Source organism: Equus przewalskii, chromosome 2, assembly GCF_037783145.1.
Source record: "Equus przewalskii isolate Varuska chromosome 2, EquPr2, whole genome shotgun sequence".
NCBI classification, from domain to species: Eukaryota; Metazoa; Chordata; class Mammalia; order Perissodactyla; family Equidae; genus Equus; species Equus przewalskii.
In genome coordinates, this window is record NC_091832.1 from 65,564,796 (window position 1) to 65,592,312 (window position 27,517).

The following is a 27,517-nucleotide window of genomic DNA, read 5'->3' on the forward strand; positions in this document are numbered from 1 at the left end:
GTTGTTTGGGTTTTTTTTTTTTTTGAGGAAGATTAGCCCTGAGCTAACTACTGCCAGTCTTCCTCTTTTTGCTGAAGAATACGTGGGACGCCTACCACAGCATGGCTTTTGCCAAGCGGTGCCATGTCTTCACCCAGGATCCGAACCAGTGAACCCCGGGCCGCTGAGAAGTGGAACGTGCAAACTTAACCACTGTGCCACCGGGCCAACCCCAACAAATTCATTTTTAAGAAAATTTTAAAAGAAAAAAATCAGAATCTAAGAAGTTTAGTGAGAAAAAATAAACACAGGCCTTTTCTGTAAGAGATTTTCTGAATTATCCTACAGTATCCCCAAACAAACAGGAAAAACCAGAACCATTTCTTCAAAAGACATACACATGCTATGGTTACTGTCGAACCACAACTGCATATATACCCTGTACAAACTACTCCATGGCAACACACCATGCTCTGTTCTGAAAGCTTCATTGAACTGCATCCTTACGAAAGGAAAAGTTCCCAGTCCCTCATCACGGCAGCACATCCCACTAACGTGACACCAACGTCGGCCCCTTCTTAAATTGTTAATCAGTTCTCCTGCTGTAAACCGATTCCTCTCTACTAGGAGACATGAGTCAGGTAAGACTATTACCCTGAAGAATAACACCATGTTCTAGCCAAATGCTTTCTGGAAGCATACTGCCTCAGTCAGCTTGGGCTGCTATAACCAAATACAATAAACTGAGTGGTTTAAACAACACACATTTATCACTTACAGTTCTATAGGCTGGGAAGTCAAAGATCAGGGTGCCAGCATGGCTGGGTTCTGGTGAGAGCTCTCTTCCTGGCTTGCAGGAGGCTGCCTTCTGGCTGTATCCTCACCTGGTGGGGAGAGAGAGAGATCTTCTCATGTCTCTTAGTGTAAGGGCACTACTTCCCCTATGAGGGCTCTACCTTCAAGACCTAATTAATTCCCACTCCACACCTCCTAATACCACCACTTTGGGGGTCAGGCCTTCAACATGAATTTTGGGAGGACGCAACTCAGTCCATAGCACAACACTGGATTTATCCAGTTTTGCCCATCTTTCAAGGTCCTCTCCCATATAAATTACTCACAAGTGTACAGTTGGCACACAAACCCAACAGGACTCAAACCAATCGGTTTTGAATCTGCACCTCGGGCTAAGATGGTGCTGCCCACATCACCTCAAAAGTGATGGTATGTTGTGTGCATTTGTGTACAGAGCTTTACCATGAACACTCATACACCAGTCAGCACTTTCATACACAAGACCAATAGCACCGAGGGAAGAACCAATCAATCAGCCCATTTTGTAATGAAGAGCAACTCACATGGTAGGAATACACTGGTGGGAGGAGAGAAGCATGCACAGCAGGCCGGCCAGAGGATGCTGGCAGGACAAGCAGTATGTAGAAGACTCTTACCCCTGAGTAAGTCAGCATGTGGAGGTCCAGCTACACGGGCCCCCATGGAACACCAGGCCTGTTGGAAAGGGGCTTGTTATACTCCACTCTAGGTTGGAAATATTAAGTGTAATTAAATGAGAAGAGCACAAAAATTCCTGGAGCTCATGGAACGCACGCTCTCCATCCATCAGTTTTTACTCAACAATATGGCAAGTATCAGCGCTCTTGCGACCCCCAGAAAACCACTCTGTAGCTGAAGCTCTCTACCGTATCATCAGGAATAAATCTCGTTGCTAAGAGAAGCCATCATGGCCACGGATGTTTGGAGGCTAAAGTTAAGTCAGCGCTCCTGGCATCTAAACCGCCAAGTTGTTTCAGGATAAATCTGGCATCGGCTTTGATCATCCAGGTTCCTTAAGCAGGTTACAAACAGGGCCTTGGATGGCACTTAAATTAGTAAGGATATCATTAAAGGAAAGGCTGAGAAATGTACAATGCACTCACACAAATGGAACAGAATACTGTCCAAAAACATTACTAATGATGAACTTCAGACATAGAATCAACTTTGGACTGCCCACCCGATTTTACATTTTTGCTAATAATGGTGACAGGTTGCATTACTCCTCTATGCCTTATGCAATTTCCCTAGTGACCATCTTAAAACAGGTGGATAGTCTTCCCAAAACCAGAACAAAGTGAGATTAAATTCCAAACATAAATGGTATCTTGGTTTACTGTCACGCTGCAGTGTATTGTGATCTGAAAACAGTAACCAACTAGACAGGCCTGCATCAAATGGGTGAAGCTGGATCAAAACCCACTCTGTACTGGGGCCAGTCTGGTGGCACAGTGGTTAAGTTCACACATTCCAATTCGGTGGCCCAGGATTCGCTGGTTCGGATCCTGGGCGCGGACCTATGTGCTGTTTATCAAGCCATGCTGTGGCAGGCGTACCATATATAAAGTAGAGGAAGATGGGTATGGATGTCAGCTCAGGGCCAATCTTCCTCAGCAAAAAGAGGTAGATTGGTGACAGATGTTAGCTAGGAGCTAATCTTCCTCAAAAAAATAAAAATAAGAAAAACCCACTCTGCACCAACCCCACTCCAGATGGCTACAGCACGGAGCTACAGCAACTCTCCAATAATTTAACTGAATCAAAGAATTGCTGTGGACTTCCAATTTCTCCTCACACCACAAAAAACCTTATTTATAAGACAAAAGCCACTTGAGTCTCTGACTTCAGATCTGACCTTTCCCTATATAAGATTCAGAAAATGTGACCCCTTATTATGTTTAATCCTCATAGTAATATGTATTAAAGTAATAAAGATTACATATTAAGACAGGATGGAGGAAATCCTGTGGGCAAGCAGAAACCCTTGGATCTCTCCATTCATCTGGGAATTTCACAGATATCTTCAAGACAGATGGATCTGACTGCCCAGACATTTGCCTGGAGAATTTCCTTTCATTCCTCTCTTTGGAAATAGATTATATACTCAAACAAGTATATTAAATTTTATGGTCAATATAAAGGATTTTCTAGATTAATTTTTACTGTATACTAATTTTAAGAACCTAACGCTACATGAGAAGCCACTTTCCCAAATACCAACTTGTTTCTAACCAAATCATCTTTCTTTTTTTTTTAGGTAAATAACAATTCAAAATGAAGTCATTGCCATTCTTTCACATACCTTCTTTCCTAATATAGACTAATTTATTTGAAAACTGTATAAATTAAGTTCATATTTTATTCAAAAGACATTTAGCAAGTACCTACTATAGGAAGGATAAGATCCTCATGCACAAGCTGCAAGACCATGAGACGGGGCCTCCATCCTCTGGAGTTTTACCTAGTTTGGGAAGATAGGAAATGTATGTTAAATGTAGTTTTCAGAATAAAACAATTTTAATGTTGTACCAGATAAAAATAAAATCACTTAATTTGCTGTTTAGTAAAATTCTTTAGACTGATTTAAAAAGTAAAATTCATTATATTTTTATTGTTGCTGATATTTATTCTTGCTGCAATCCTGTCACTGAAAATTCATTTATCATGCTTAATGTTTTTATTAATCTTCCACCATAAATAACTCATGGGGTAAGAGTCACTCTCCAATTTGCTTTATAGCTTGAAAGAAAAAGGCATCTTAGTTCTTTTGTAAATGAACTGTCACTATAAATTATGCAATGTTCCTAAATTGTTAGACAAATCTGGCATATTTGTTTTATAATAAATTAAAACATATGCATTAGACTTGATTTTCCCACTTATTTGCAATATTAGTTTCACTGGTCCAAAATATTGCATCTAATCCATTCTCAAACTTATGAATTATATGGCTAATTTCTTGCGATGACAGTGAGAACAAATCGTACTCAAGCTCATACGACACTGTCCAATTTCCCACTTCCTTTTAGGCACCGCTGATGAGCTAGAGTCATCTGAATGTTTAGGATGATCCACCCTGACAGTTAATGCAACAAATGAAAAATATTCTCACCCCAAAACCATTAATATGCATTTATTGATATTAAAGGTATTGATGCCATTAAAAAGTTACACTCTTAGAGAAAAGATCTTAAAAGTTTTCATCACAAGAAAAAACAATTTTAACTATGTTTGGTGATGGATATTACTTAGACATTTGTGGTGATCATTTTGAAATATATACATATATAGAATCATTATGTTGTACACATGAAACTAATATATGTCAATTATATCTCAATTTTTAAAAAGTTACATTCAGTGGACAAGAGTATGAAGTGAAGAAATATATACCCCCTTCTTAAATTCCTGTCCCCTGCCACTCCATGGTCCCATCTCTAGGCTGCTCTCGAGGAACTTATAGCTCTAACCACAACTCCAGATAGAAATGCATCTCTGAGAGGCCCACTGGCTTTTGAGGGGCCTAAGGAAATCCCCAAGAGTTATCCACAGACACAGGTATCTTTTTTTTTCCCCAAGGAGCTACTGTTTATTAAGAGTGTATATATACAAGCAATCATTATTAAGGTAGAATCTACTAATTATAAACATCCACACTGGTGGTGTTTGGCTCATCCAACACATTTTTTTCTAACAGGAAATAGTCCTACACCAGGCATCTTTAATAGGACTAGGCCAAGTGTAACAGTGCCTCAGCACTAGAAACTAGTGGGTCATCAGCCCTTGCTTGGTGAAGCAGGGACAATAAGAGGATGGTGGAAGAGTCATTTCAGCCCCAACACCAGGCTCCAACCTTGTGCTGCCTTAAAGGGTTGGGAGGTTGGGGGGTAGTTAAGGGCAGTGGCGAATGACCACTACATTCTTCCATCACCCTCAACCCTGATGACAGAAGACAAGGACCGGGAAACAGCTAGAGTATGAAGCAGGACAGGACACTCCTGATCCAGGGTAACCTTGAGCACCCTGAAGGTCCCCATCGTCCTGTGCTTTCAGCTTTCGGTCTCCTGGCCCCCAGGAACTGCCTGCAGAGAGGTCCACTTAGACCATGGTCTTCTCCAAGAGGAAGTGAGACCCCGGTGGAGGAACGGGCTGGGGACCTGGGGAACGCTGGGGAGACGAACAAGGGAAGCTTAAGAAGGAATCTGATGATACAGCAGCCTCTTTGAAGCTGGTAGTACTGCATTCTCAACGTGATTTCTTAACCATTAAATGAATTTGTAAGTAGATGTCACAATACCAAAAAAGTCTATTTAATGTGGGTCAAAAGTTGGCAATGCTTGAATTATGTAACCTCTATGTTCCTGACTTGCCTGTCATATCACATTTTTAATACTTTAAGTTAGATAACAACTACTATTTAAAGGAAACGTGTGCCTAAGCCAGAATCTTATAAGAAATAAATCAGTTCAACCATTTAAGCATGTGTCTTTGGGAACTGTCTTTGAAGAATGCTGTCAGAGGGCCACGGCCTGGCTTGCATCTGAGAAGTCTCTCGGATTCTTCCAGTAATGAGTCTGGTTCCTCATTTCCCCATTAGTCTTCTCATAACATTATGAAAGGAAAGCAAATTATACTCTCAAGAAAAATAAACAGCGTTAGAGTATATATGAGCCAAAATAAGAGACAGAGAAAACCAGATGAAGACCATTAGAATCAAAAGCACCAAGTATGGGAAAGAGTACATAGGAACTTCCAAATGCCAACAACTCCGAGTTGTCAAACGAGGGAGAGTGATGGTCCCATGAATGACTATTTTGGTGTCCTTTTGTAATACTAACACCTCCAGAATTGTCTTTGGTTCTCCTCCTTTTCTGGTGCCCCCAGGAATGGGGTCCAGCGCTAGGCAAGTTAGGTTGGTAAACAGCTAAAAGATGACAGGCAGTTCTCCTCCGAGGGAATTCATACCTACTGCCTCCTATGGGCAATAAGCAATAGTGGACTTTTAAAGTAATTAAATGTAATATTCATGTAACAGTCAAAGATTCTTGAAGATGGGCTGGGGATTTCCTCTTCAAGCTTAGCCCATTTTCAGTAATTAGTCCTACAGGCCAAAGCACACACACAGAATTATAAATCACTTGAAATCAATCACATCAAGACAGATCTGCGAAGTCCTTTTATATTCACGCTGTTTTCTCCTGGTCACTGCTGGCCTATGTCATTATGCTTATTAGCAATTCTTAGCTGCACTTCTGAGCCACCTTACCCTACATTCCATAATTGGGAGCAGCAAATCCTAATTTCTATTCAGTTTAAGGAAACAGGCCCATTTAGTTCATAAATACAATTACAACGCTTCTCAAGTTTTAGGGATGATTAATTTCAAGTTACCTTTAAAATTCCTATGAAAGCAAAAGAGAAGACTCATTGAAATTAACAGCGGAAATGCCTACTTATTACAACAGAGACCTCATGAACCATGATCCTGAAAAAATAGCCACTAACTATTCCTTAGTATCTTCTCCTTCAAAATTTTTCATGCATTCGGCCATACATTCATCCACGATTTTTTAGCAGCTTTGCCATTTGACCCAAATCAGGAAGAAACGCACTTGCAGCAGATCTGAAACATTTCATCTGAAAGAAAAGCGGAATCAATATCATACCGACTGAGGCCAAAGTCCGAATGGTGTTTCAGACCAACCAAGTGGCTGATGCTTTTTGTATTTTAAAATGCCTGCCTCCAAGATATTCCAATATGTCGTTCTAACACCAATTTCCAGCATGTAATACAACAAAATTGACTGGCATCTAATATGCGCCAGAAGACATACTAGATTAAATTGAAAACACTACTAAAGAGAAGCTGCAGAGTTTATATATGCCTGAAAAGCAGGTGTGGTCCAAACGAAGCAACCTATTCCCTCAGCTGGATAACTGCAGTTCTATCATAGCCATAGCATGGTCCACATGTGAGAAAAACTACTCATAAGCACACTCATCCATGATGGAGAACAAACCAAACACAACTGTTCCTGTAATTACGGGTAGAAACTATTCATCACTCGGGAGATGGAAGGCGGGGATCACACCGAAGGTTAGCACATTTGGACTGTGTCTATATTGACGGGGAAGAAGTGTTTCACTTTGTCAGAAAACTTCATTCCCAGGGTTGGCTCAAGCCACAATTGTAACAGAATCAAAAGTAAATTTTAGTCCCCACTTCAGTCCTTTCCCATGGTAACAATTCACTTGTGGATGTCCAGGGCCTCCATGCTCCCTACAATGCAGCCCATCAGGGAAGCCCATCAGAGAAGGGCCTAGGCTTCCGACAGCAGGCTTCCTGCTCTATCCAAACCTCACTTAGCAGAGGGAAAGGACCAAGAAGTGCAGCCAGATACCCACCTAACACAGGCCTTCTTAGCTTCCCAGTGTCCTTCAAATCCTACCAAATGAAAACCAGCTCCTTCCCCCTTCTGCCAGGCCAGCATCGTATTCTCCCAATTCTTGCCACTGTAAGTCCCCTGAACCGCTGAAAGGACTTGTACTCCCGTCATCCACCTTGGCCTCTGCCCTCCCTGCCTCTGCCACCCCTCAGGGCTTCTTCCCAGCCTTCCCCTGGCAAGAGCCTTGTGTCCATACCAAGACTTTTAGTGTCACATTTATCCACAACATAAAAAGATAAAATGCAGAATTTCCTTTCCTTCCTTCTTAATTCTAGTAAACAACTACTCAAAAAAGAGAGATGCACGAAAATCACCAGCACAGAAAATGACAATCCGACTTTCGGAGTTCACTCTGGACCTCTCCCTGTGCAGGTTTCTCAGGTAATTCCTGCTGAGGTCACCGTGAAGCTGCAGAAGCTCACCTGGGCCTGAGAGCCCCTGGTTCCGAGCAGCTTTCCACAGTGGGTGTCGAGCATCCCTGCCAAGGGTTGGGGCAAGGGATTGTCCTTGGGGCCACATTCCTGGAGAACATCCTGGCTTCTCTGGGGGTTTGTTTTCCCACTTGTCAACCGTGATTTGTTTGTTAGTTTGATTACCTGGGTCACCCAACTTCCACCTCCTCCAGCCTATGGTGGGAAAACGGATGTTTGGCCTTCCCTCCTTCCCGAGGAAAATATAAACTAAAAGAACAAAACTTCAAGCCGTGTACAAGACAGAACTTTTCCAGAATCCAAGGGAAAAGCACCCGAGAAGTCAAGTTTTACAGAGGGGTCCCCTCTAGGCCTCACCTCATCTCCCCAGTCAGCCTCTCGGGGGCTCTTCTCAAACCTCCCTCACCAGAGGTTCCCTCTTCTAACCTTCCCATGCATACATCCACCCACCTTTCAAAAAGCCCCTACACACTGGAGGTGATTCTTGGATTCATCCCTTCTCCTGTCAATAATTCACATCCCTAAATCTGAGTCATTGTCTGGAATGAAACCCCGGGGAGCGACAGGCTCAGCTGCGATGGGCATTAATGTTGAAGGCCGGCAAACTGTCCAGGAGGGCGGGGCTCTGATGTGGTCTCAAAGGGAGGTCCAGAAAGGGTGCGACCCTTCAAGCTGGGTCATCTGCCCCAAGTGAGTGGCAGGCATGCCATCTGCTCTCCTGATTTTGGCAGCTGGCTAACTGGTTAGACCACACTCGTACACATATACCTCCAAAGGACCAACATCGATGCTCAGTCTAAACCCATAATGAGGAAGGGAATATTTTCCTAATGCTGACTCAGACTTTTCGAGAAGCTTCGTACTCGGTGGCCAGCAAGTTGCAAGATGTGGAAGTATTTGCTCCCTTTCATTTCCACCCCCCCAAATCCCCCTTTCTAATTGTGCCCTTTTAGACACCCAGAACAAGGAAAAAGCCTAATGTAGGGTTACACACCACTTATTGTCCTCTTCCAGGAAGGGGTAAGGTCAGAACTTCCACTGTCCCACTCACCCTCTGTCAGAGGAGGCTGGATTTAGGAAAGAGGTGCTGGAGAATGACACCTGGCCTGAATGGGTCACCAGCAAAACGCCGTGTGGTTCAACACGTAGAAAAACAAGCGGCTACTTTACTACATATTCCGCCACATTCTCCAGACTCTCTAACATGAGTCAAGGCTATTCAATAAGCACAAACAAGGATGACACTTTCAAAAATGGATGGATTCCCTTCCCATCCACTTACATCTCTCTGCCAGAGAAAACCGATTTGGGACTACTTGAAGTTTTGGACTAACAGCTATCATTTTCCCTTTTATGTATATGACTTAGAACTGCGTTTCTCAAATACAGTATGCAAAATCCTGTGGAGGGCTTGTTAAAATCGCTTCCCCCTGGACCACTCTATCCAGGAGGTCTGGAATGGGTTCATCATTCCCCCAGGGGATTCTGAAGCAGGCAGTCTGTGCCTCCATAGTTAGCTCTAGGGCTCTCAGCAGACAATGGAGCTGGTAGAACTGTAAAAATTATGTTCATTCCTAAATGGTTAATCTGCCCTCCCAGGGTGCCACACCTTCAACAGAAAAACTAAAATCTATTCTAAGGAGTAACCATATAATTAGAAGGTTACACCTACCCTGTGGAAGGAAACACAATGATAGAGAACAATAGAATCTGTGGATTAATTAGCAACACAGTGCTGGGCTTTGTGCAGTTACAGACTGATAAAACAAGTACATCAGACGGGCTCAAAAACACTTCCTGATTTCTGAAGCTGAAGAAAATTCACTGGGTTTAAGGCCAACTCTGAAATCTCGCTTCTGTCAAAAGAGCATAACCATGCAGCAGGCTGTATAGAGGTGACTTTGTTCTGGTATTTTTTCTTTGCACTCTATTTACAATTCTCAAGAGGAATTTTAAAAATTAATGAACTTTAAATATTATATGGGCACATATGTCTATCATTCATTTATTAAGTAAAATTTTATTGAGCACTGAGAACAAAGATACAAAGACGGTTGAGACAAGCCCTTGTTGTCATGTCGCCTACAATGTAGTGGAGGAGACGCAGGAAAATAAATCAAGGTTAGGTGTCAAAATGGAGAAAAGGTGTATGGTACAGGTGAAGTATTCAGGAGGAAGTCACCTTGGGGAGGTCAGAGGAGACCCAGCCTGAACTGGGTCTTGAAGAGGTAACAGTTCCCCAAGGCGTGGGCAAGGGGAGAGGAGAGACAAAGAACCAAGGGAACATGGAGGCGTGAATTCACATGATAAGTAATTCGGATTGGCTAGGATATGGGAAGCTAGGAGGCACTAGCTGGAGGCTAATGTGGAGAGGGAAACAGCCAGTTCAAGCCTGAAACTGAGACTTTATCCTGTAGGCACTCTGAAGCATTTAAGGATGTGTTGAAATATAATTTGCGTAAAAAGAAAAGTCTGAGGAGGCATAGAGGCTAGATTGGAGGGAACGCAGAAAGAAGATCCTTCCGGGAAAGATGATGGGGCCTGAAGAGGGCAGTGCAGGTAAAGGGTCCATATTGAGAGATATCTAAGGGCAGGGTGGACAGTGTCAGTCACCAGCTGGATGGTAGGGGAAAGGCAGATGGACAAAGCTGGGATAACATCCATATTTGTGGTGTGCAGAGAAGATGGGGGCACCAGTAACCAAGCTAGCATGTACAGGCAGAAGAATAACTACGGCTCGTGAGTTCTGTTTGGGACATACTGGGCTCAAGTTTCCTGAGGGTCACAGCACTTATTTGGTAGATTACATATAAGGGTCTGAACTCAGGGAGATATTTAGAACTTGTAGTTTGAGGCAAAGATAATATTCCAAATACTAACAAGTGGTATGAACAAATGGTTAGGCATAGATACCAATCAGAATAGGTGCCTGATCCACCAGAAAAGATCACAGCAATAAACAACTAGTGTAACCCATGTGCACACGCCAACTGAACACCGCCTTGGTACTGACAAGCACTGGAGTGGCTGAGAGTCCAGCGGGAGATGAGAAGGGAAGAGGCCACAGGACCGAACACCCACAATGGAGTGGTGCCAAGGAAAAGAACCTGGAGAAGGAAGATGAGAAGGAATAGTCAGAGAGGTCAGAGAACTAAGAAAGGTTCATATCACGAAAGACTGGGGAGCAGAAAGCATCAGATGGGGAGGAGTGGCAGAATGGACTATTGAAGAGATGTCTTACCCATCCTCTCCCAGGCTGGACTATTTGTGGTGTGGGTGTCTACCAGGACCAGGGCAAGTTTAAGAGCAATGCCCAGGTGGTACCAGTAACAATGGAGTTTCAAAGCTCAGAAAAGGGATAAGAGTGACTCCAGCACAAGTTAGGATTCTAGGAGGAAGTACTTAAGTAAATTTATTCTTCCCAGGAGTGATACCTAAAGACGGTGTCTCCCACTGTCCTGAAGCTGAAGGTGGGGGGAGCCTGGGTTTGAAATGAAGCCAACCTCCCTGAGGGTATTTCCCACTATCAACCAAGCCTCACAGGGCAGCTGAACTGCCTGCCCATCTTCCTCCTCTTTATACAGAAAACAGACAACCATCCCACTCACTTGCCTGGGCTCAATGAAAAGCTCTCTCTGGGTTCTTAAGTTTATCCATCTTGAGACTGTAAAATCTCTTTCCTGTAATATTTCTCCATTTCAGTCTTCTCTTCTGTAACAGAATATTAAAAGCAATTCCCCACACCTGCCTGAAGTGGATCGAAGATGGCATGAGAGCATTCTGCAGGTTCTCTGAGAACTGGAAAAGGGAGGCAGAAGGAAAGAGAGCAGAACGAATGCAGAATTGCCTTAAGAAAAAAGAGAATATAACTGCAGAATTATTTCAGAGTGAACATAAAGATTTAATCTTTGATAAAACAGGTGAAAATTTAACGTTCTAGTGCAATTGCAAAGAACGCTTATTAAGTACTTGAAAAGAAAGAAGATTTAGGTTTCCTGAAAGAACGACGGGCTGAAAAGTTCTTAGAGCCAAAATTCGAGATGCCATAAAACTACTGTTAAAATATGATTTCTAATTTCAATCTTTCAGGGCAAAATCAAGCTTTGATTCACTTGTAAGCCAGATCCCACGCACTCCTCCTCCCAAGGAGGGCCTAGGCAGCGGCAACCTGTCCACGTGTCGAGGCTATCCTGCACCACCAGAGCCCGTCTCCTGACCTTCGATGTCGTGATGAGCGAGCGCAGCTCCATCAACCTTGGGCAACGAGATGCAGCCGCGTGCTGCAGCCTGGCACTGCCCCGAGCATGCTCAGTCCTGTCCTGACCCACTTCTGCAGGTCTGCACTCCGGGCAGGAGGTCGCAAGCGCTACTTTGTTTTGTTTGCCAGGGATAGAGAGAAGGAGAAGAGAAACTGGGAGTCGTTGAAAGCCTCCTCTCTCCTTGACAGCAATCCCTGACCCGGCGGCGGAACATGCCCAGTCTGGCTGCACGAGCCACCAGGAGCGTTCGTGTGTAAGGTCCACCTTTCCGGGTTTTGCAGCAACCGAAGGAGAAGGGGAGGTACCGGAGTAAAAGGGTCGAAGTGGGCGTGGCCAAGGGGCGGGACGAGAGGAGCCAGGGAGGAGGAGACCGGTCTCGGTCCCCGAAATTGACTGTCTCTCGCAAGTCTTAAAAAAGAAAAAAAAGGCTGCTTACATTGCAGGGTAGTGCTGCCAAACTTCTGTTCTGCAGGCGTTCTTTATAAATTTAGAATAACCTATCTTTCTTATTAAAAAAGCATCCTGTTGTTCATTAGAGAAAACTTAGAAACTACAAATAATCAAAAAAGAAGACAACTTAAGAATCCCTGGAAACCTCCCAGTCAGAAGCCACCAGTGAACGTCCTGCCGTGTTTTCTTCCAGTCTCTTGTGTGTGGGCTTTAGACTAGACAGCAGAGACACCCAGGGAGGCCTGCGAAGCTTTTGATTGCAACGCGGCTTGACAGACGGCCTTGGAGACGGGGTAGGTTCGGAGGTCGGTTGGTTGGTTCTCCCTCGTGTCCCAGGATGGGATCCGGAGAAGCCTGTTCCTGGGTGTCTCTGAACACTCATGGGACGCGACGCTCAGAAAAGTTGCCGTGGAAGCCCCGGGAGCGCCCCGCCCCCGACAATTATCAGTCACGCTGCCCAAGCGCGACCGCGTCGGAAGTAGGCGCCCTGCGCTCCAGTAACAGCCGCGGCGTGCCGCAGCGGAGCCCGGGGGCCCGCGGAGTTCCGCCCAGAGGCTGCGCGGACTGCCCGGAGGGCATCCCGGCACGCTCGGCCCGCCCCTCTCCTCCGCGGGCGGAGCCGCCGCGCCCACGGGTTCGCCCGCGCCGCCGCTCCGCCCCCCGCCCGTGGCTGCCGCGAAAACCCGGCGGCGACACACCGCCCGGCCCCAGCCTGCGCGCCGCCCGGCGCGCCGCACTGGGCATGCTCGGCACCGGCCGGCTCCGGCTCCAGTAGGTGGGATGCTCCGCACTCCCGGCTTCCCGCGGCGCAGCCCGCATCGCTGCGAGGCGCGGGCGAAGGCGGCTCGCCCGCAGTAGGCGCTGCCGCGCGTCGGGTGTGGAGCGCGGCGCAGCGGCAGCTCGCAGGCTGGCCATGGCGAGGGGCGCACGGCGGCCACCTGAGTGGCGAGGCGGCGTCAGGTTGGCGGGGGCGCCGGCGAGCTGGGGCGGAGGGGCGCAGGTGGCAGGGAGCCCCGCACGGGGTGGGCGGCCGAGTGGCTGCCGCCGCCGGGGCCGCGGAACTTTCGGGCGCTTGGGCTGGCGGAGGCTGCGCCGCGAGGTCCCAGCAGCGGGCTCCTGGGGGTCGTAGGATGCTTCGAGATGCTTGCGGGGCGGGACTTGGGGATCGGCGTGTTGGGGCTAGCGCGTCTCAGCCTTGTGCCATAACCTTCCTACGGCGAGGAGCGCAGTGTCTACCGCGCGCTGCCGAGGAGATTCCCGGGTCTCCGGGAGGAAGGGGAGCCAAGGAGCGGCGGGGGCCTTCGCAGACTCCAGATCGTTCGAGTCACCGTGACTCAGTTTCCCCGGGACGGAGGGGAGGGTGTGCTGTCCCGGGCCCCGAAAGCCCTGAGTGCGGGTTCCGCGTCAGGAGCCGGGAGAACACGCGTCCTGATGCTGCAGGAGTGCGGGAAGCTGTGGGCGCCGCGAGCCGCCGCCTCGCGACTGGAGCTCGCAGAGTTTGTCGCATTTGACTCCAAAGGAAGTTGACATCGAATTGCTTCATGGCGTGAAATGGGGAAACGTGCTTCACGGCTTAAAAAACAAAATAATTGCAGAGCTGGTTTATTTTGAGCTCGACCGTTAACCTGCCTTCGCCTCCAAAAACTTGAGCTTGCAAGTTGAAAGATTTATTAAGCAAGCTAGCAAAAAATGAAGAATGTTTGCAGCTCCATTATCTGCTCACTCTGTAGAAAATAATCATTACGGTTGAATTGTCTTTGTTTTTAAGGATACTTGTTAACAGAAAAGTTTGGTTACTGTGGCAATCTTTATTTTGCGTTATCTTAGCTTTCTATTAGGAACTTGGAAACCGAACGTTGTAGAAGCGCAATGTTTCTGGTAAAGTGTTCTCACATTTGTTTCTAGATGAAACACATTTTTTTTCAGTTGCTACTATGCTGAACATAGTAAAATTTTTCAGGATGAAATGCAAGATGGAAGGAAATTCATTTTCAGGAGAGAGTAAGTTAGAACAATGTGGTTCTACTGGTATTTTACTTGTACAGAAAATGCAACTTGTAGGTCCCACTGCGATTTCCAGTGTTGGTTTTCCTAAAACATTGCTACCATTCCCACTCGTAGGATTATTGGATCTCATAGGAGCAAGGGAAACAATCCTTTTTTTAGTGGGAGTGAGTTCCACCTCTAAGTAAAGCTAAATTTTCAAGCCTATTTTCATAAGCACCACTTAGTGGGTTCAGTCACTTTTTTTATTAAGCTTATTACGAATCTTCTTGTTTGGGTTCTTGGTAGAGCTTAGTAGACTTTTGAGGTGCACTGACTTTTCACTGGGTTATGAATAACCTTTAATGTTTGTTCTTGCCTGAGGTAGCTCCAGCTCTGATCCCAGATACTCTGGGTACCCAGGTGGTCTCTGTACTATGCCTGTACATAACAGAGATTTAATAGCAGGAAAGGCTTGAAATGTCAAGACAACAACAGCAATAGCAACAACATGCTTACTCTTTCTACAGTTTAGACCTACAGTCCTCCATTTTAACCAAATAGTTTGGTTGGTGGTGTTCATTGCTCCTAAATGTATTTGTAAATACGTTTCTAGAAAAGTTTAGAAACTTGAGAAATCCCAACACAAATATTAAGAAGTTGTGCTTCCCTTTTCTATAAAAACACATCACGTTTAAAATCTGCCATGAAGTACTGCATGTATGCCAACTTATCTGTGCAGCAGCTCTCGTGTTCTCAGGCTGCATTCCCAAGTGGAAGTCAGTACGCTCTCCCCTCAGCCTCGGGTTTTTCCTGACCTAGAGGGAGCAGCAAGGCCTTAGTTTCCCCTTTGTGAATGGTGAGGTTTAATACAGATAAAAGGGCCCTCTTTTGCATCTAAAAATCCTAACTATTTTTTCAGTGTTAGGAAAGAATGAAATTTAACAAAAGGCATTTTTAAACACCGCTCATAGCTTCAAGACTTCCACGAGAGAAGGGAGTCTGCTAACCAGAAACTAACAAAACCAACAGGATTTAGGTTGAAGAGGGGTTTTATTATTCCTGATGAAGAAAAAAATAGCAAAGTTGACTTTGTATTCGAATTAGGAAATAGGTGATGATTTCTGCTTTTTTGTACCTAACTGTTGGGTTCTTGCAATTCAACTGCTGGGCCCATAATTTTTAGTTTGATTTCCATGTCTTTAGATTCTATACTGTATGATGGTGTTAGTGACATTAGATATTTATAGGAAACTGTTGCCTTTAAAAATAGATCTTGCCCCTCCCCCGTTCACCTGACCTTAATTTATTCAACTCCTTGTTTGGCTTGCAATTTAAATACTTGAGGCTATTTAAAATTTGTTTAATTTGAACTTTTGGGTCTATTTTTTCAATGCAAGAACTTCCAGATACTGAAATACCCAGTAAGTATTGTGGTAAAGTTGCTTTCAACCTCCAACATGGTACAGTTCAGATTTGTTACATGAGTGTCATTTTTTTGGAATTCAGAATCATGCGGATAATATCACTTCCCTAACTTGACATCTAACCAAGCACTTGGGGTGTGGCTTGCCCTTTTCTAGCCAAGCCCAAGAGGACACTTAAAACTTTGACATTTTGTGATCCATGGCAAATGGCATTAAAGTTAGAAATAGCCTTAGATGCAAACAGTTTTATTTTTGGTGTTTTAATTTTTAATTTTGGTGTTGTAGGGGAGGAAGAAATAGTCCTCTGTCCTCTAGGTGTTTCTGGCTGGTCTAAGAATTAATTGACATGAGACAGAATAACAGGAGAAAATCAAACAAATTTAATAACCTGAGTACATGGGGGAAACCCAGGAAAACTGAGAAACTCATTAAAATGCCTGAAGCCACCACTTATATACCTTCTTTGGCTAAAGACAAAGGAGGATGTGGTTTTGGAATTCAAAGGAGCAAAAGGTAATTCACATGGAGATGGAAAAGCAAATGTTTGGTACACAAATGTTTGCCAAACCTTGCAAAGACAATGGGACCTGGGGAAGACTTTGACCAAATGGGCCTTGCTTGGTTCCTCCCTATCTACCATTATAGTTATCTGTGGTGATAACTCCTTCCTGAAACAGGCCTTCTATCTTAAATTCTTTTAGGCAGTTAGAGAGAAGGTCAAAGTTTCTTTCTGATTCTTTAGTTCTTAAAAATAGTGAAGCGGAAGAAACACATTTGGGGATGGTAAATTCTGATCCCCCATACTATTATACCTCCCTGGAATGGTTAAAGGATTGGGGGGCTGGCTGATTATGTGATAACCAGTTAAGAGCTGTCACAGCTAGTTTCTAAGTTATACTCAAAACAGAAGTCCTGTGAATTCATTGGTTGTGCCTATGCCTACACCTGAGGTCTTTACTCATTAAGTATCACGTTCATTTTTCTTCCCCAATCTTTTCTGGTTAGGCCCTTGAGGCGGCAAAAACAAATAAAACTGGTGACTCATAATCTAGTCAGAGACATGCTTGAGGACAAATAAACTACGGTACAAAATAAGTGCTCCAGGAGAGGTGTATGTACACGACTAAGGAGACATAGGAATGAGCTTCTTGAGTTGGAGGAGGAGGGGGCCTCATGAACACAGTGATATTAACATAGAATCTTAAGGAATGCCTAAGGAATTGGTTAGGAGTCTTTTAAGCATAGAAGTGGACTCTCCAGGCAGAAGAAACACCATTATGGTAATTAGAATAATGCCCCCCAAAAATAATATCCCCTCTGCGACTTTGCAGATGCGATTAAGTTGAGGATCTTGAAATAGATTATTCTGAATTATCCAGTGGACCCATGAGATGTAATCATGAGAGTCTTTATAAATGAAAGAGGGAGGCAGAGGTCAGTGTCACAGTGTTGTCATGTGAGAAAGACTTGTCTGGCCATTGCTGACTTTGGGGAAGGAAGGGGGCCACAAACCAAGGAGTGTGGGCAGCCGATAGAAGCTGGCAAAGGCTTGGAAACAGATGTTCCCCTAGAGCTTACAGAAGGAACCAGCCCTGCCAACTCCTTGATTAGCCCATCATGACCCATGTTGAACTTTTAACCCACAGAACTGAAAGCTCATAAGCAAATTTGTAAGTCACTAAGTTTGTGACTTGGTGCCATAGAAAAGAGCCGTAGGAAGCTAATACGACCATATGCAAAGAAAGATTTTGTATTATGGAAAGATGGACAGGGGCAGGAGAAGGGGAATGAAGTAGTCCTTTCGTTGTGATGAACTCGATATTATGCAAGGACTTTATCCTGTTATGGATCAACTCTGGGAAACCAGCTAAGGATTTTTAAACAGGAATATGTAATGAACAGACTGCTGCCAGATTGATTTGTCTTCCTAAGAAAGCCGTGTAGAGCTGAACCCCAAGTTTCACAGGGCAGTTTGAGAAAGGGTGTCTCACCAGAGGTGGTCAGTGATGGATAGAGATCTGGAACCAGCATGTTATATAATTCAGTTCTCTGAATTGATCTGAAATAACATTTGAGTGCATGTGTGAAATAATAGCATAAGAAAATTTTTATTTACAGTTTAAGAACGTCATAGAAAGTAAAACACAAGGGCCAAGTCACATTTTGACTTTTTTTCTGCTCGTTGTCCTCTTAGCCGGCAGCTGCTCTGCTGCACATGCAGACGTTAGCAGAGAGCTGTGAAAGCTCAAATTTAACATAGTTAACTTGAGAATGATGCGATGTCACCTAGGCCAACTCTGACCAGTTGGTTGTAATATTGTGGGCTTGTACAGGCTCCACTAGGAAATGGTCACAATCCAGTAGCAGTGTTTGCCATGAGCTCCATATTTGGCGGGGACGGGTGCCAGCCCCTTATTCAGTCTCTTTTATGTACAAAGGCTTAATGTCTATCCTGTAAAAACTTATAGTCTGGATGAGTTGACATTTCTGTATGTCTGGAAAATCTAAACTGAAGAAATCTTCTTGGGGCCGGCCCCGTGGCCGAGTGGTTAAGTTTGTGCGCTCCGCTTCGGTGGCCCAGAGTTTCGCTGTTTCGGATCCTGGGCGCGGACATGGCACTGCTCATCAGGCCACGTTGAGGAGGCATCCTACATGGAACAACTAGAAGTACTCACAACTGAAAATACACAACTATGTGCCGTGGGGAATTTGGGGAGATAAAAGCAGAAAAAAAAAAAAAGATTGGCAACAGTTGTTAGCTCAGGTGCCAGTCCTTAAAAAAGAAAGACATCTTCTACCTTAGTGATACAGGAGTGGCTCTGAATTGAAACTAAACTATATGTGAGAAAAAAATTAGGAGGAGGAAAATACATTTTTCAGACGACATGGTAAATGAAGCCCTGGGCTGGCAAAGTCTGATACTGGAAACAACAGTAAGACTTGATTAAGATTTATCTTAATAAAAACAAAACAGTGTACCTATATTGTGTAGCTCTATTTGCATAACTAAGATTTTTACCCAAACTTCCATATATAATCATGTAATAACTGTTGTTTTCCACTGTAAGGGACCGGCTTAGTGTAAACCATTCCCTTTTTCTTGCATCTTGATCTCTGGGATACATGCCCCTAGTTCTCTCCCGGCTTGCTTTTTTTTCCCCCTCTGTCTTTGAGGGTTTTCACTCTCTTTTTTCTGGGTTCTAACCTTAGTCTTCTCGTCTTGTGGCCTACTGCGTTCCTTCTGGGTGAGTTTTTTTTCCTGACTGCATCAATAGCCCATACACCAATGTCTCCAAATCTGTGTCTTCAGATAAGTCTCTATCAGCCATTCATTAATTCATCAATTAATTCAACAAATATTGATAACCTGCAAGCTTATAATCTATTGGAGGGATAGATGTGCCAAAAATCAGTTACAGTGAAAATATGAAGTTACGGGTAAAGGTCAGTGAGAAAAGGAGTGTCTGGGGCTACCTGGGGAATCTTAGAGAGCTTTTAAACCAAGACTTGCTAACCGCTAAGTAGGGGTTTGCCAGATGTGCAAGGTTAAGAATGGCAGGATGGCCAGCTGGAGGCACAAAGGTGTTGTGGGGGCTACAGGGAGCTCAGGAAAGGGTACTTGATGGGGGTGGGGGGAAGCTCCAGAGATGAGGTTAAAGAGGTGGATGGGAGTCAGACCATGAAGCATCATATATGTGCGGCCAAGGACTTTAGTTTTATGCTAGTGACAAAATGAAGACATGGAATTTGTTTTAAATCAGATCTTTTAGAGTCAGCTAACGTCAGCAACAACATGGTATGTGGATTAGAGGCAGGCAAGACTAGAGGCAGGTCAGTGAGGAAGGAGTCTGTTAGAGTGATGCTGGTCAGCGATGATGAGCACGTAAACCAGGGACAGACCAGGGACGTGGTAGACATGTGGGCACGGAAGGCAAGGGGGCGTCTTAAACAACTCCCATGTAATTGGATTATCTCTCTCAGGTCCGCAGAAGGGTGGAAGGCACACCCTATCAAAAGAATCACAACCTTAGAGCAGCTCTCGAGGGCTCTCCTACCGAGCACAAGGCTTTGCAGTACCAGAGACACTAACTTCCTCTGCTTGTGCTTAACCAGAGGGAGCTAAAGCAGCAGAGGAGGAGGAAAGCCCAAATGCAGAGCTGTGTGTGAGGGAAGAAGTCAGAAGTTCATCGTCACAGGGCACGTACCTTGTAAAGGAGGCATCAAAGAAAAAAAGAAGAATTAATTCCCTGATGGTTCTCCAGCTTCTGAACAGAGGTGTTCAGGGCTTGTTAGTGAGACTGAAATGATATTGGTGTCGGGTGGACTTCCCTAATTCCAGATTAGAAGGTAACTCGTGTAGAAGCTGGGCTGAAGTTGACTCTTTGTGATCAGTGGAAAAGAAGCTTGCTGAGCAGATGCTTAAATATAGTCCCACTCTTTCCGTCCATTGAGGGGAAAAAAAAAGTGTAAGGGAAGGTTTTTCTCCTTAAGGAAGTAAATGGGTTGGGATGAAGTGCTCCAGAATTACCCATCGATAGGGCCCACCCAGTTCAGACAGGGTGGAGGGCCCAGGCTGGGGCTAATTCACATCATTCTCATCAGTTCATGCAGTACCTCCCCTAGACGAGATGGGATGCATCTATTCCCAAGTCTGTACTTTCTGTCCCCTCTAGCGAGAGCTCTTTAATATCTGTGGCATTGGGAACCGTCCCAAGTTGACCAGCTAACTCCTTTCTTCCCAGAGGCCTGGCTCACCTGTAAAGAAGAAGGTAGATGCACAGTGACTGTGCTCTCTTGAAGATGCAAACCCACGTTCCCTGGTCCTCAGCAGGGGAAGGTCATGAGTGAAGACTGCATTAGTGCTTGGTTCCAAGCTTCACCCAGGACTTCCTTCTAGGTCTTTACACGTGGCGGGGGGGAGGGGGGGGGGGGCCTTAAACATCTAGAAACCATTGAACTTTCTTGCTTCTCAGCTGCTCTTGTTAATTTCACTTTGTCAATTTCTGCCTCCTTGCTAAAGCGGGCCCTGGGCTACATTGCCTCCTTACTGGCCATGGCTGCACTTCTGCTCTTGCCCTCTCCCAGCACACCTTTTTGTCCTTCCTATTGACAGTCCCAAGTTGGAGACAAGGTTTTTTCCTTCAACATTAGGACAACATTAGATTACTTGGTCTCTGAGTGAGTCTAGTCCTTGTTAGACGTCCCAAAGGTAACATGTTTTTCTCCATTTTAAAACACTGTCGAGGAACTTGAAATTAATTTCCAGAAAACGTTTGAGTATTACCAGTCCTTTGCTTTACTGAGGGCTGAGCATTTCTCCTTGAGTATCAGAACCCAGGACCTACAGTGGACTTTTGATTCCCTCCTTTCTTTGTAGGGCGTGTCATCTCTACCTCCAGGTTATGCCTGTCTCCCTTCTTTCACTGGGGTGTTAGTTTTTACTTCCTAAGTAATGGATCATCTGTCCCAGAGTCCTCTTTATCATTTCTCCTAAAAAGCCCTAGGGGCCTTCTTATTAAATAGAATTTCTGGAGGAGTGTCCTACTATCCCAGACTTCTTGAGATGGGCATGCCCAGCGGATCCACTGCATAAGTCTTGCTAAAACACACTGTCACAGAGATTTTTGTTTTTAATTGGCATGCCGTGTTTATTTCCACCTCTGCTTGTCTAAACGAAGCCTTTACTCCTGCTGGGGAAACTGTCCTTTCTCCTTTATTCATCCTTCAAGACTTGGCCAACCCCAGGGAACATTCTGTGACCTTTCCAGCTGGGCCTCTTCTGAATTTTTGTGGTATTTACCCAGTTTAGTGCTTAATTATGTTTTGCTTTGTATGCAGGTATCATCAAGATTCTAAGCACCTGTAGGGGAAAGATCTGATCTTAAATTTTTTTTTAATCCCCGCGGCAATTGGTACTAAACTGATAATAGTAGCCTCAGAAATACTTTGAGTTCTGCTTAATTGATATGACTGGCTCCTAACTGTTTTTATCACTTATATGAATCTGACTGCCCAGCTGAGAAATCATTGAGAACACCTAGAGAGTATGCTCAGCCTAGCAGGGCTTTCTCCCATCAAAGCCAAAAGAAAAGCAAAGCTTCCTTCAAAAATTCTGTATGGAGGGGCTGGCCCGGTGGTACAGCGGTTAAGCACACACGTTCCACTTCTCGGCAGCCCGGGGTTCACTGGTTCGGATCCCAGGCACGGACATGGCACCGCTTGGCAAAAGCCATGCTGTGGTAGGCGTCCCACGTATAAAGTAGAGGAAGATGGGCATGGGTGTTAGCTCAGGGCCAGTCTTCCTCAACAAAAAGAGGAGGATTGGCAGTTAGCTCAGGACTAATCTTCCTCAAAAAAAAAAAAAATTCTGTGTGGAAAGCATTGAACCCATATTTTCAACTTCCTTCTGGTGTTTTGTTAAGATAATTTATTGAAAACGATTTAACTTTAGGGGAAGATTAATCTTGGGATATGCACTAAAGCCACCCAGAAGATTGTCCAGATCCAACCAAATTTTGAAAAGTATTGCTCTTATGTACAAAATTTTTAAATAATAACAATATTTTTAAATTATTGCTTTAAAATGATAAGTGTGACACTTTGGACATCCATGGCATCTAGACACTTCGCCTAAGCTGTGGTATTCACTCATTGATCGCTGTGTACAGGTTACAAGAGCCCTGGAGTGAGAGTCAGAGGACGTGGCTCTCGAGGGGCTTCTCGTGGGTCTCTGGCTTGGCCTTAGCTTCTTTCACTGTCCATGTGGACAGAACCGCACAGGCCTGCCCATGTCAGAGGATGACTTTGGGGCTCAGATGGGATAACATCTGTGAGAGTGTTTTCTAAACCATAAATGCTAGGTGAGCCTAAGAGACATCGTTGTCATGCTCTTAATAAGAAGTAAACCAAGTAGAGTTTGAATTGCAGGATCTCTTCTGACCTGTTTTTCACTAAGATCCGGTCCTTAGTGAGAGTCTATTAAAAACACTTGGCATGTGTGATTCAGAGAACTGTTCGTTATGCAATTCCACTTTGTGATAATGGGCTGGTAAAGGAGGAAGGAGGAGAAGCTTTTTAAACTACCCTCTCCAGTTATTGAGCATATTTTTTCAAATAGATGAAATCTTATTCTGGTGAAAGAAGGCGGCCCAGGCGATCCCATTCCTATGCTGTGAATCTGAATGGCCTCAATCAAACAACCAGAGAGATGAAGACTGCGGGATGATTTCGACATTTTGAAGTATTAGTTAAGTAGGCAGTTGCTTTTCATTTCAACAATAATAAGAATGTATATTTCAGGCATAGAAAATAGTCCCCATAAACTTTACTCATTTCCACCAACAGCCCCGAGTCCTCTGACAGACCAGATTTCCAAAGCCTCTTCTCCCAGGGCCATATTCGGAGCCTCTCAGGGCTCACTGTATGGAAAGGATGCGTTTCTTTTTTTTTTTTTTAATAAAGATGGGCACCTGAGCTAACATCCATTGCCAATCTTCTCTTTTTTTTCTTCTTCTTTTCCCCAAAGCCCCCCAGTACATAGTTGTATATTCTAGTTGTGAGTGCCTCTGGTTGTGCTATGTGGGACACCACCTCAGCATGGCCTGACGAGTGGTGCCATGGCTGCGCCCAGGATCCAAACCGCAGAAACCCTGGGCCGCCAGAGCAGAGCACATGAACTCAACCGCTCAGCCACGGGGCCGGCCTCAGGATGCATTTCTAAAGACTCACTCTCAAAGAAATCTTGTTTAATATTTTAAAGTTAGTTTTGGTAAAGAATAGACATATTTACCTAGGACTTCTAAGAAATGGGTGGAATTTGCAAATGCCCAGTGAATTAGAAACCTGTCTAAATTAAAGGATGTAGAAGTAGTATAAATTTACCTGGCAGATATCCAAGTGCTTGCTCTGAGTGAAGCATGTTTCCAGACATGGGGGATATGGCAATGAACAATGTCTACAGAGGCCCAGCCCTCCAGGAGCTCACAGCTTGATAGGGGCAGACACGTGTATAGACATGGTAGTTAATGCTGTGAAGGAAAAGGCAGGGTAAAGATGGACAGAGAGTGATGGGCCGTGGGACACATATTTTATGTAAGATGACTAGAGAGGGCCTTGCTGATGCAGTGACATTTGAGCAGAGGCCTGAGAGAAAGGAAGCGTGGGAGTGAGCCTTGCAGGTATCCAGGAACTCGTACCAGACAGATGGAATTGTAAGTGCAAGGGTTCCAGTGTACCTGGCACCTTCCAGGATTAGCGGAGCCCAGGGTGTCTGGTGGGGAGTGGGCAAGGGGTTGAGAGGTCAGAAATGAAGACTGCGACGCAGCCAGGGGCCGGAAATCATAGAGGCCATGGGAAGGCATTCTCCGGCTTTTACCCCTGAATGAGGAACCCCTGGAAGTATACATTGTAATAACTGAAGAGCGTAATTGCTTTATTTTAATTTCCTTTGAGGCTTCCCCATGCACAGATTGTTACTAGTCATTTAAAACAATAAGTAATGAATGCCTGGTGCCTAGACAGTCAACAGATATTTGAGCACCAAGCACATTTTTGTATAGTGGAAATTTGTTAATGATAAAAATTATACCCTCAAATTGCAAGAGCAGACCAATCTGTAATGAATAATCAAGTGAAATGAAGATTTTAACAGGGGTGATGGTGCGCCTTGGTCAGCCTGTCAGTGGTACAGCAAAGCTTTACCCAGCCAGTGGTGCTTGTTCTGAAGAGGAAAGATTGGGTCAGTGGTGTGGCCACAGGCACTAAGGTAATCACCTGCTCTTAGTCCAGGTAGCAAGGTGAGAGCAGTGAGGCTCTGTCCTTGCTCTGAGCTGCCCCTGGAGCAGGGTTGAGGAGAGGGGAGAAGCCTGCAGCTGTAGCCCTGAGGAGCATCCCTGCCTGGCAGCCTCCCCGCTGACCCATCCTGCCCAGCTCTACAGGAGCCCTACAGGAATCTGAGCTGACTCACCTCTGCGCTGCAGTGAGGGTATCTGGAGGGTTTGGATGGGGGTGTCCAAAGGCTTTGGTAGCATGAGTCAATTTTCTCCTTCATAGTGTTGTCCAGGATGGAAGGAACACAAAAGAGGTTGCATTCCCTATGGAGAACAAGTTACCATGTGCTTTATGGTGCATAAGCCAGTTCCTGGACCATCTGCCATATCACAAATGGCTTGGCGATCGCAGTGCTTTACCCTGGTTGAATTTCCTGCAATGAGATCTTTATGTGTACATGAAAAACTTCCTTGCTCTTTCTCTCTTCTCTCTACCCCTCACCGTTTCTTCCGTTCGTCTGCCCCATCACACCCCAGGTTGTTGTGGTCATAGCATGCCAGATTTGGAAGGGTCTGCAGCTCAGAGGGATCAGCTGACTCCCAGAGGTCACCTACTAGTAAATGGCAAAACTGAGGAAAGGAGCTAGTATCCTCACTCCCAGTTTGTGGGACTTAATGCTAAAATGCTAAACGGGTCTCCTCTTCACACTCCACCCCAAAATTTTTGTTCTTGACCTTAACCTCAGGGCCCATGCCATTTCTTATCCCAGGAACCTTTGCTGTAATAGGATCTCTGCTCCCTGGCTACAAGGAGACCTGTAGCAAGTTCCTCTTCACACTGGCTGTCACTTGGAATACTGGATGTATTCCTCTTAGATGTTCCTCTGTGTCTTGCTTGAGTACCATTAATGCTGTCCTTCACACTCATAATGAAGTAGTTTTATCGTGGACTGTCTGACCACAAAATAATCGATCAACCTTTATAAGATTGTTTCTGTGGAAAATTGCCCTCCAGTTCCAGACAGGGGCATTATACATGGCCAGTTGGGAACCCATCTGAGTACGATCAGATGGGGGAATTGAGAAAGGTCCTTTCACTATCAAGGCCGTAAGAGTTGACGAAGTATGCCAGAAACAGCAAGAAAATGTAAATTCACAATTGCTTCCAGCCATGAATCTTATTTAGGAAATTAAGAATATTGCCCTCTGACTTATTGACCAGTGTGTTCTGCAGGCTGCACAGGGCACATGTGTTTGCCTCCTCCATCCAGGCAGAGTGCCGGCCGACCTGGACTTGCAGGCAGGCAGCTAGGGGTCAGCACCTCACAAAACACCTCCCCGATACATGGGATCCTCTGGCCAGAGGAGAGTTCTGACTCACTGATGTGTCCAGGCTTCCACATATCCATCTGCTCCTGCCTGGCTTCACTCTGAGTATAGGAGCTTGTATACTAAATACATCAGGAACTTCTCTGGAAATGGGTTTGAGATGAAATTAAAATAAGGCACATTGAAAATTGGCAGAAGTAGTGCTGTAGATTAGCAGGTAACATAAATTAATTGGACTAGAATGAAAATTTAATCTCACTATATACACCCTGTAAATGAGTAGGGAGAATGTTTTGAAAGGACATAATTTTTTAAAGGAGAGATGCTGGAAAAAATATCTAGTGGTGGAGACAGGCAGAGAAAGACAGAAACAGCTTCTGAACCAGCCTTAGGTTCAATATGGAATCTGATAATGATGGTGTCAAAGATGAAAGAAAAATGCCAAGACAGCATCCTAACCCTTTTGTCTGCATCATGGTGTGTTTTGGGGATTGGCGTGGTATCATGAAGGCACCATCCACCAGAGCATCTACCTCATTGGTATTCAGTTACCAGATTTTGATTATTCCCTAGATCATCAGATTTCTGAGGAAATGTCTCTCTGATCAATTAAGGTTTTACATTAATTGGGCCCAAAACTATTTTAGACTGTTCGTTTAGAATGAGAATTTGAAGAAATTAAATACACACGAAAACATCAATAAACTCTTCTAAAAGATAGACCTGCACTTAGAATAACCCTTTTTGCATGTCTCAGACTACTGGAACAACTTAAAAATTGCCTTTATGGAACCAAGAGATTTTCATATAATGTCAGGCCCGATCTGGGCGTTGAGCTTTTTATCCTGGTTCTGAGCCACTAAATTGTATGACTGGGCAATCACTTACCTTCTGTGGGCCTCCCTTTCTCATGTTATATGAAGAAAAAACTTTGTGGAAAGACATCCAAGTTTTTCCAGATCTGATATTCTAGTTCTGTGAACCAATATGTGTGGTAGATCTGTTTTTATCTTGCCTAATTAGATAATCATTATATCTATACAGGAAAGCCTTTAATATAATTCTTTTTCTCTTCCTCCTTTATGAATCATTATATTTCTGAGAGCTTTATTTTGTATCATTCTTAGTTTTAATCAGAAAAACGTACCATATGGAAAAAATGTAATGAAGATCCAAGAATGGTTTCTTAATGTTATACACCATCAAAAATAAAGTATTACAAAGATGGCATCTCTGGGCCTATAGTTCATTTTTAGGTTTGAAAAACAGTGATTTTAAACAGATCAGTTTTTGAAAAGTATGTGCCTTTTGTGGATCAAAAAAGTAACAGAGCATAAAATTTTGTAGAGGCCTCGGCATTAGTGTAGTTGATAGAGTAGGAATGAGACTTTTTGTTCTAGTTCCTTCTAAATTGTTCAGTGAGCTGAAAGAGCTCATCTGGTAATCATTCACAGCAGTCCAGCAAGTCAGGATATGTATTTCGTTCTACCCCTTAAGTAGCTGGAAATTATCCTAATACCACATAGTTAATAAACAAACGATGTACCAAGAATGCCATGAGGTCACCTTCCCTTGGTCTCTTTATCCTTCTAGGGGCCGACTGCTTTCATA

The 27,517-nt window shown here is 44.4% G+C and overlaps 2 protein-coding genes across 8 annotated transcripts in view; one reads left to right on the forward strand and one right to left on the reverse strand.

Annotated features, from left to right (window-relative positions):
* LOC103554072 (ras and Rab interactor 1-like) overlaps nucleotides 1-13,942 on the reverse strand; it is a 35,987-nt gene extending 22,045 nt beyond the window's left edge. Inside the window, exons 1-5 of the mRNA XM_070609408.1 lie at nucleotides 13,750-13,942; nucleotides 11,908-13,556; nucleotides 3,202-3,274; nucleotides 1,431-1,488; nucleotides 758-863 (exon numbers count right to left, since the gene is read on the reverse strand). Coding sequence (XP_070465509.1) covers nucleotides 12,844-13,556; nucleotides 13,750-13,942 — 906 coding nt within the window. The 3' untranslated portion in view covers nucleotides 758-863; nucleotides 1,431-1,488; nucleotides 3,202-3,274; nucleotides 11,908-12,843. The remainder of the gene's footprint in view (nucleotides 1-757; nucleotides 864-1,430; nucleotides 1,489-3,201; nucleotides 3,275-11,907; nucleotides 13,557-13,749) is intronic.
* MFAP3L (microfibril associated protein 3 like) overlaps nucleotides 12,076-27,517 on the forward strand; it is a 42,681-nt gene continuing 27,239 nt past the window's right edge. For 2 of the 7 annotated variants that reach the window (XM_070608152.1, XM_070608133.1), the window contains exon 1: nucleotides 13,223-13,359. The gene's annotated coding sequence lies outside the window, so the exon portion shown is untranslated. Of the gene's footprint in view, nucleotides 12,203-12,296; nucleotides 12,693-13,067; nucleotides 13,360-27,517 lie in introns of those variants that run through there. The other 5 variants (XM_070608124.1, XM_008524910.2, XM_070608137.1 and 2 more) reach the window with 5 other exon arrangements.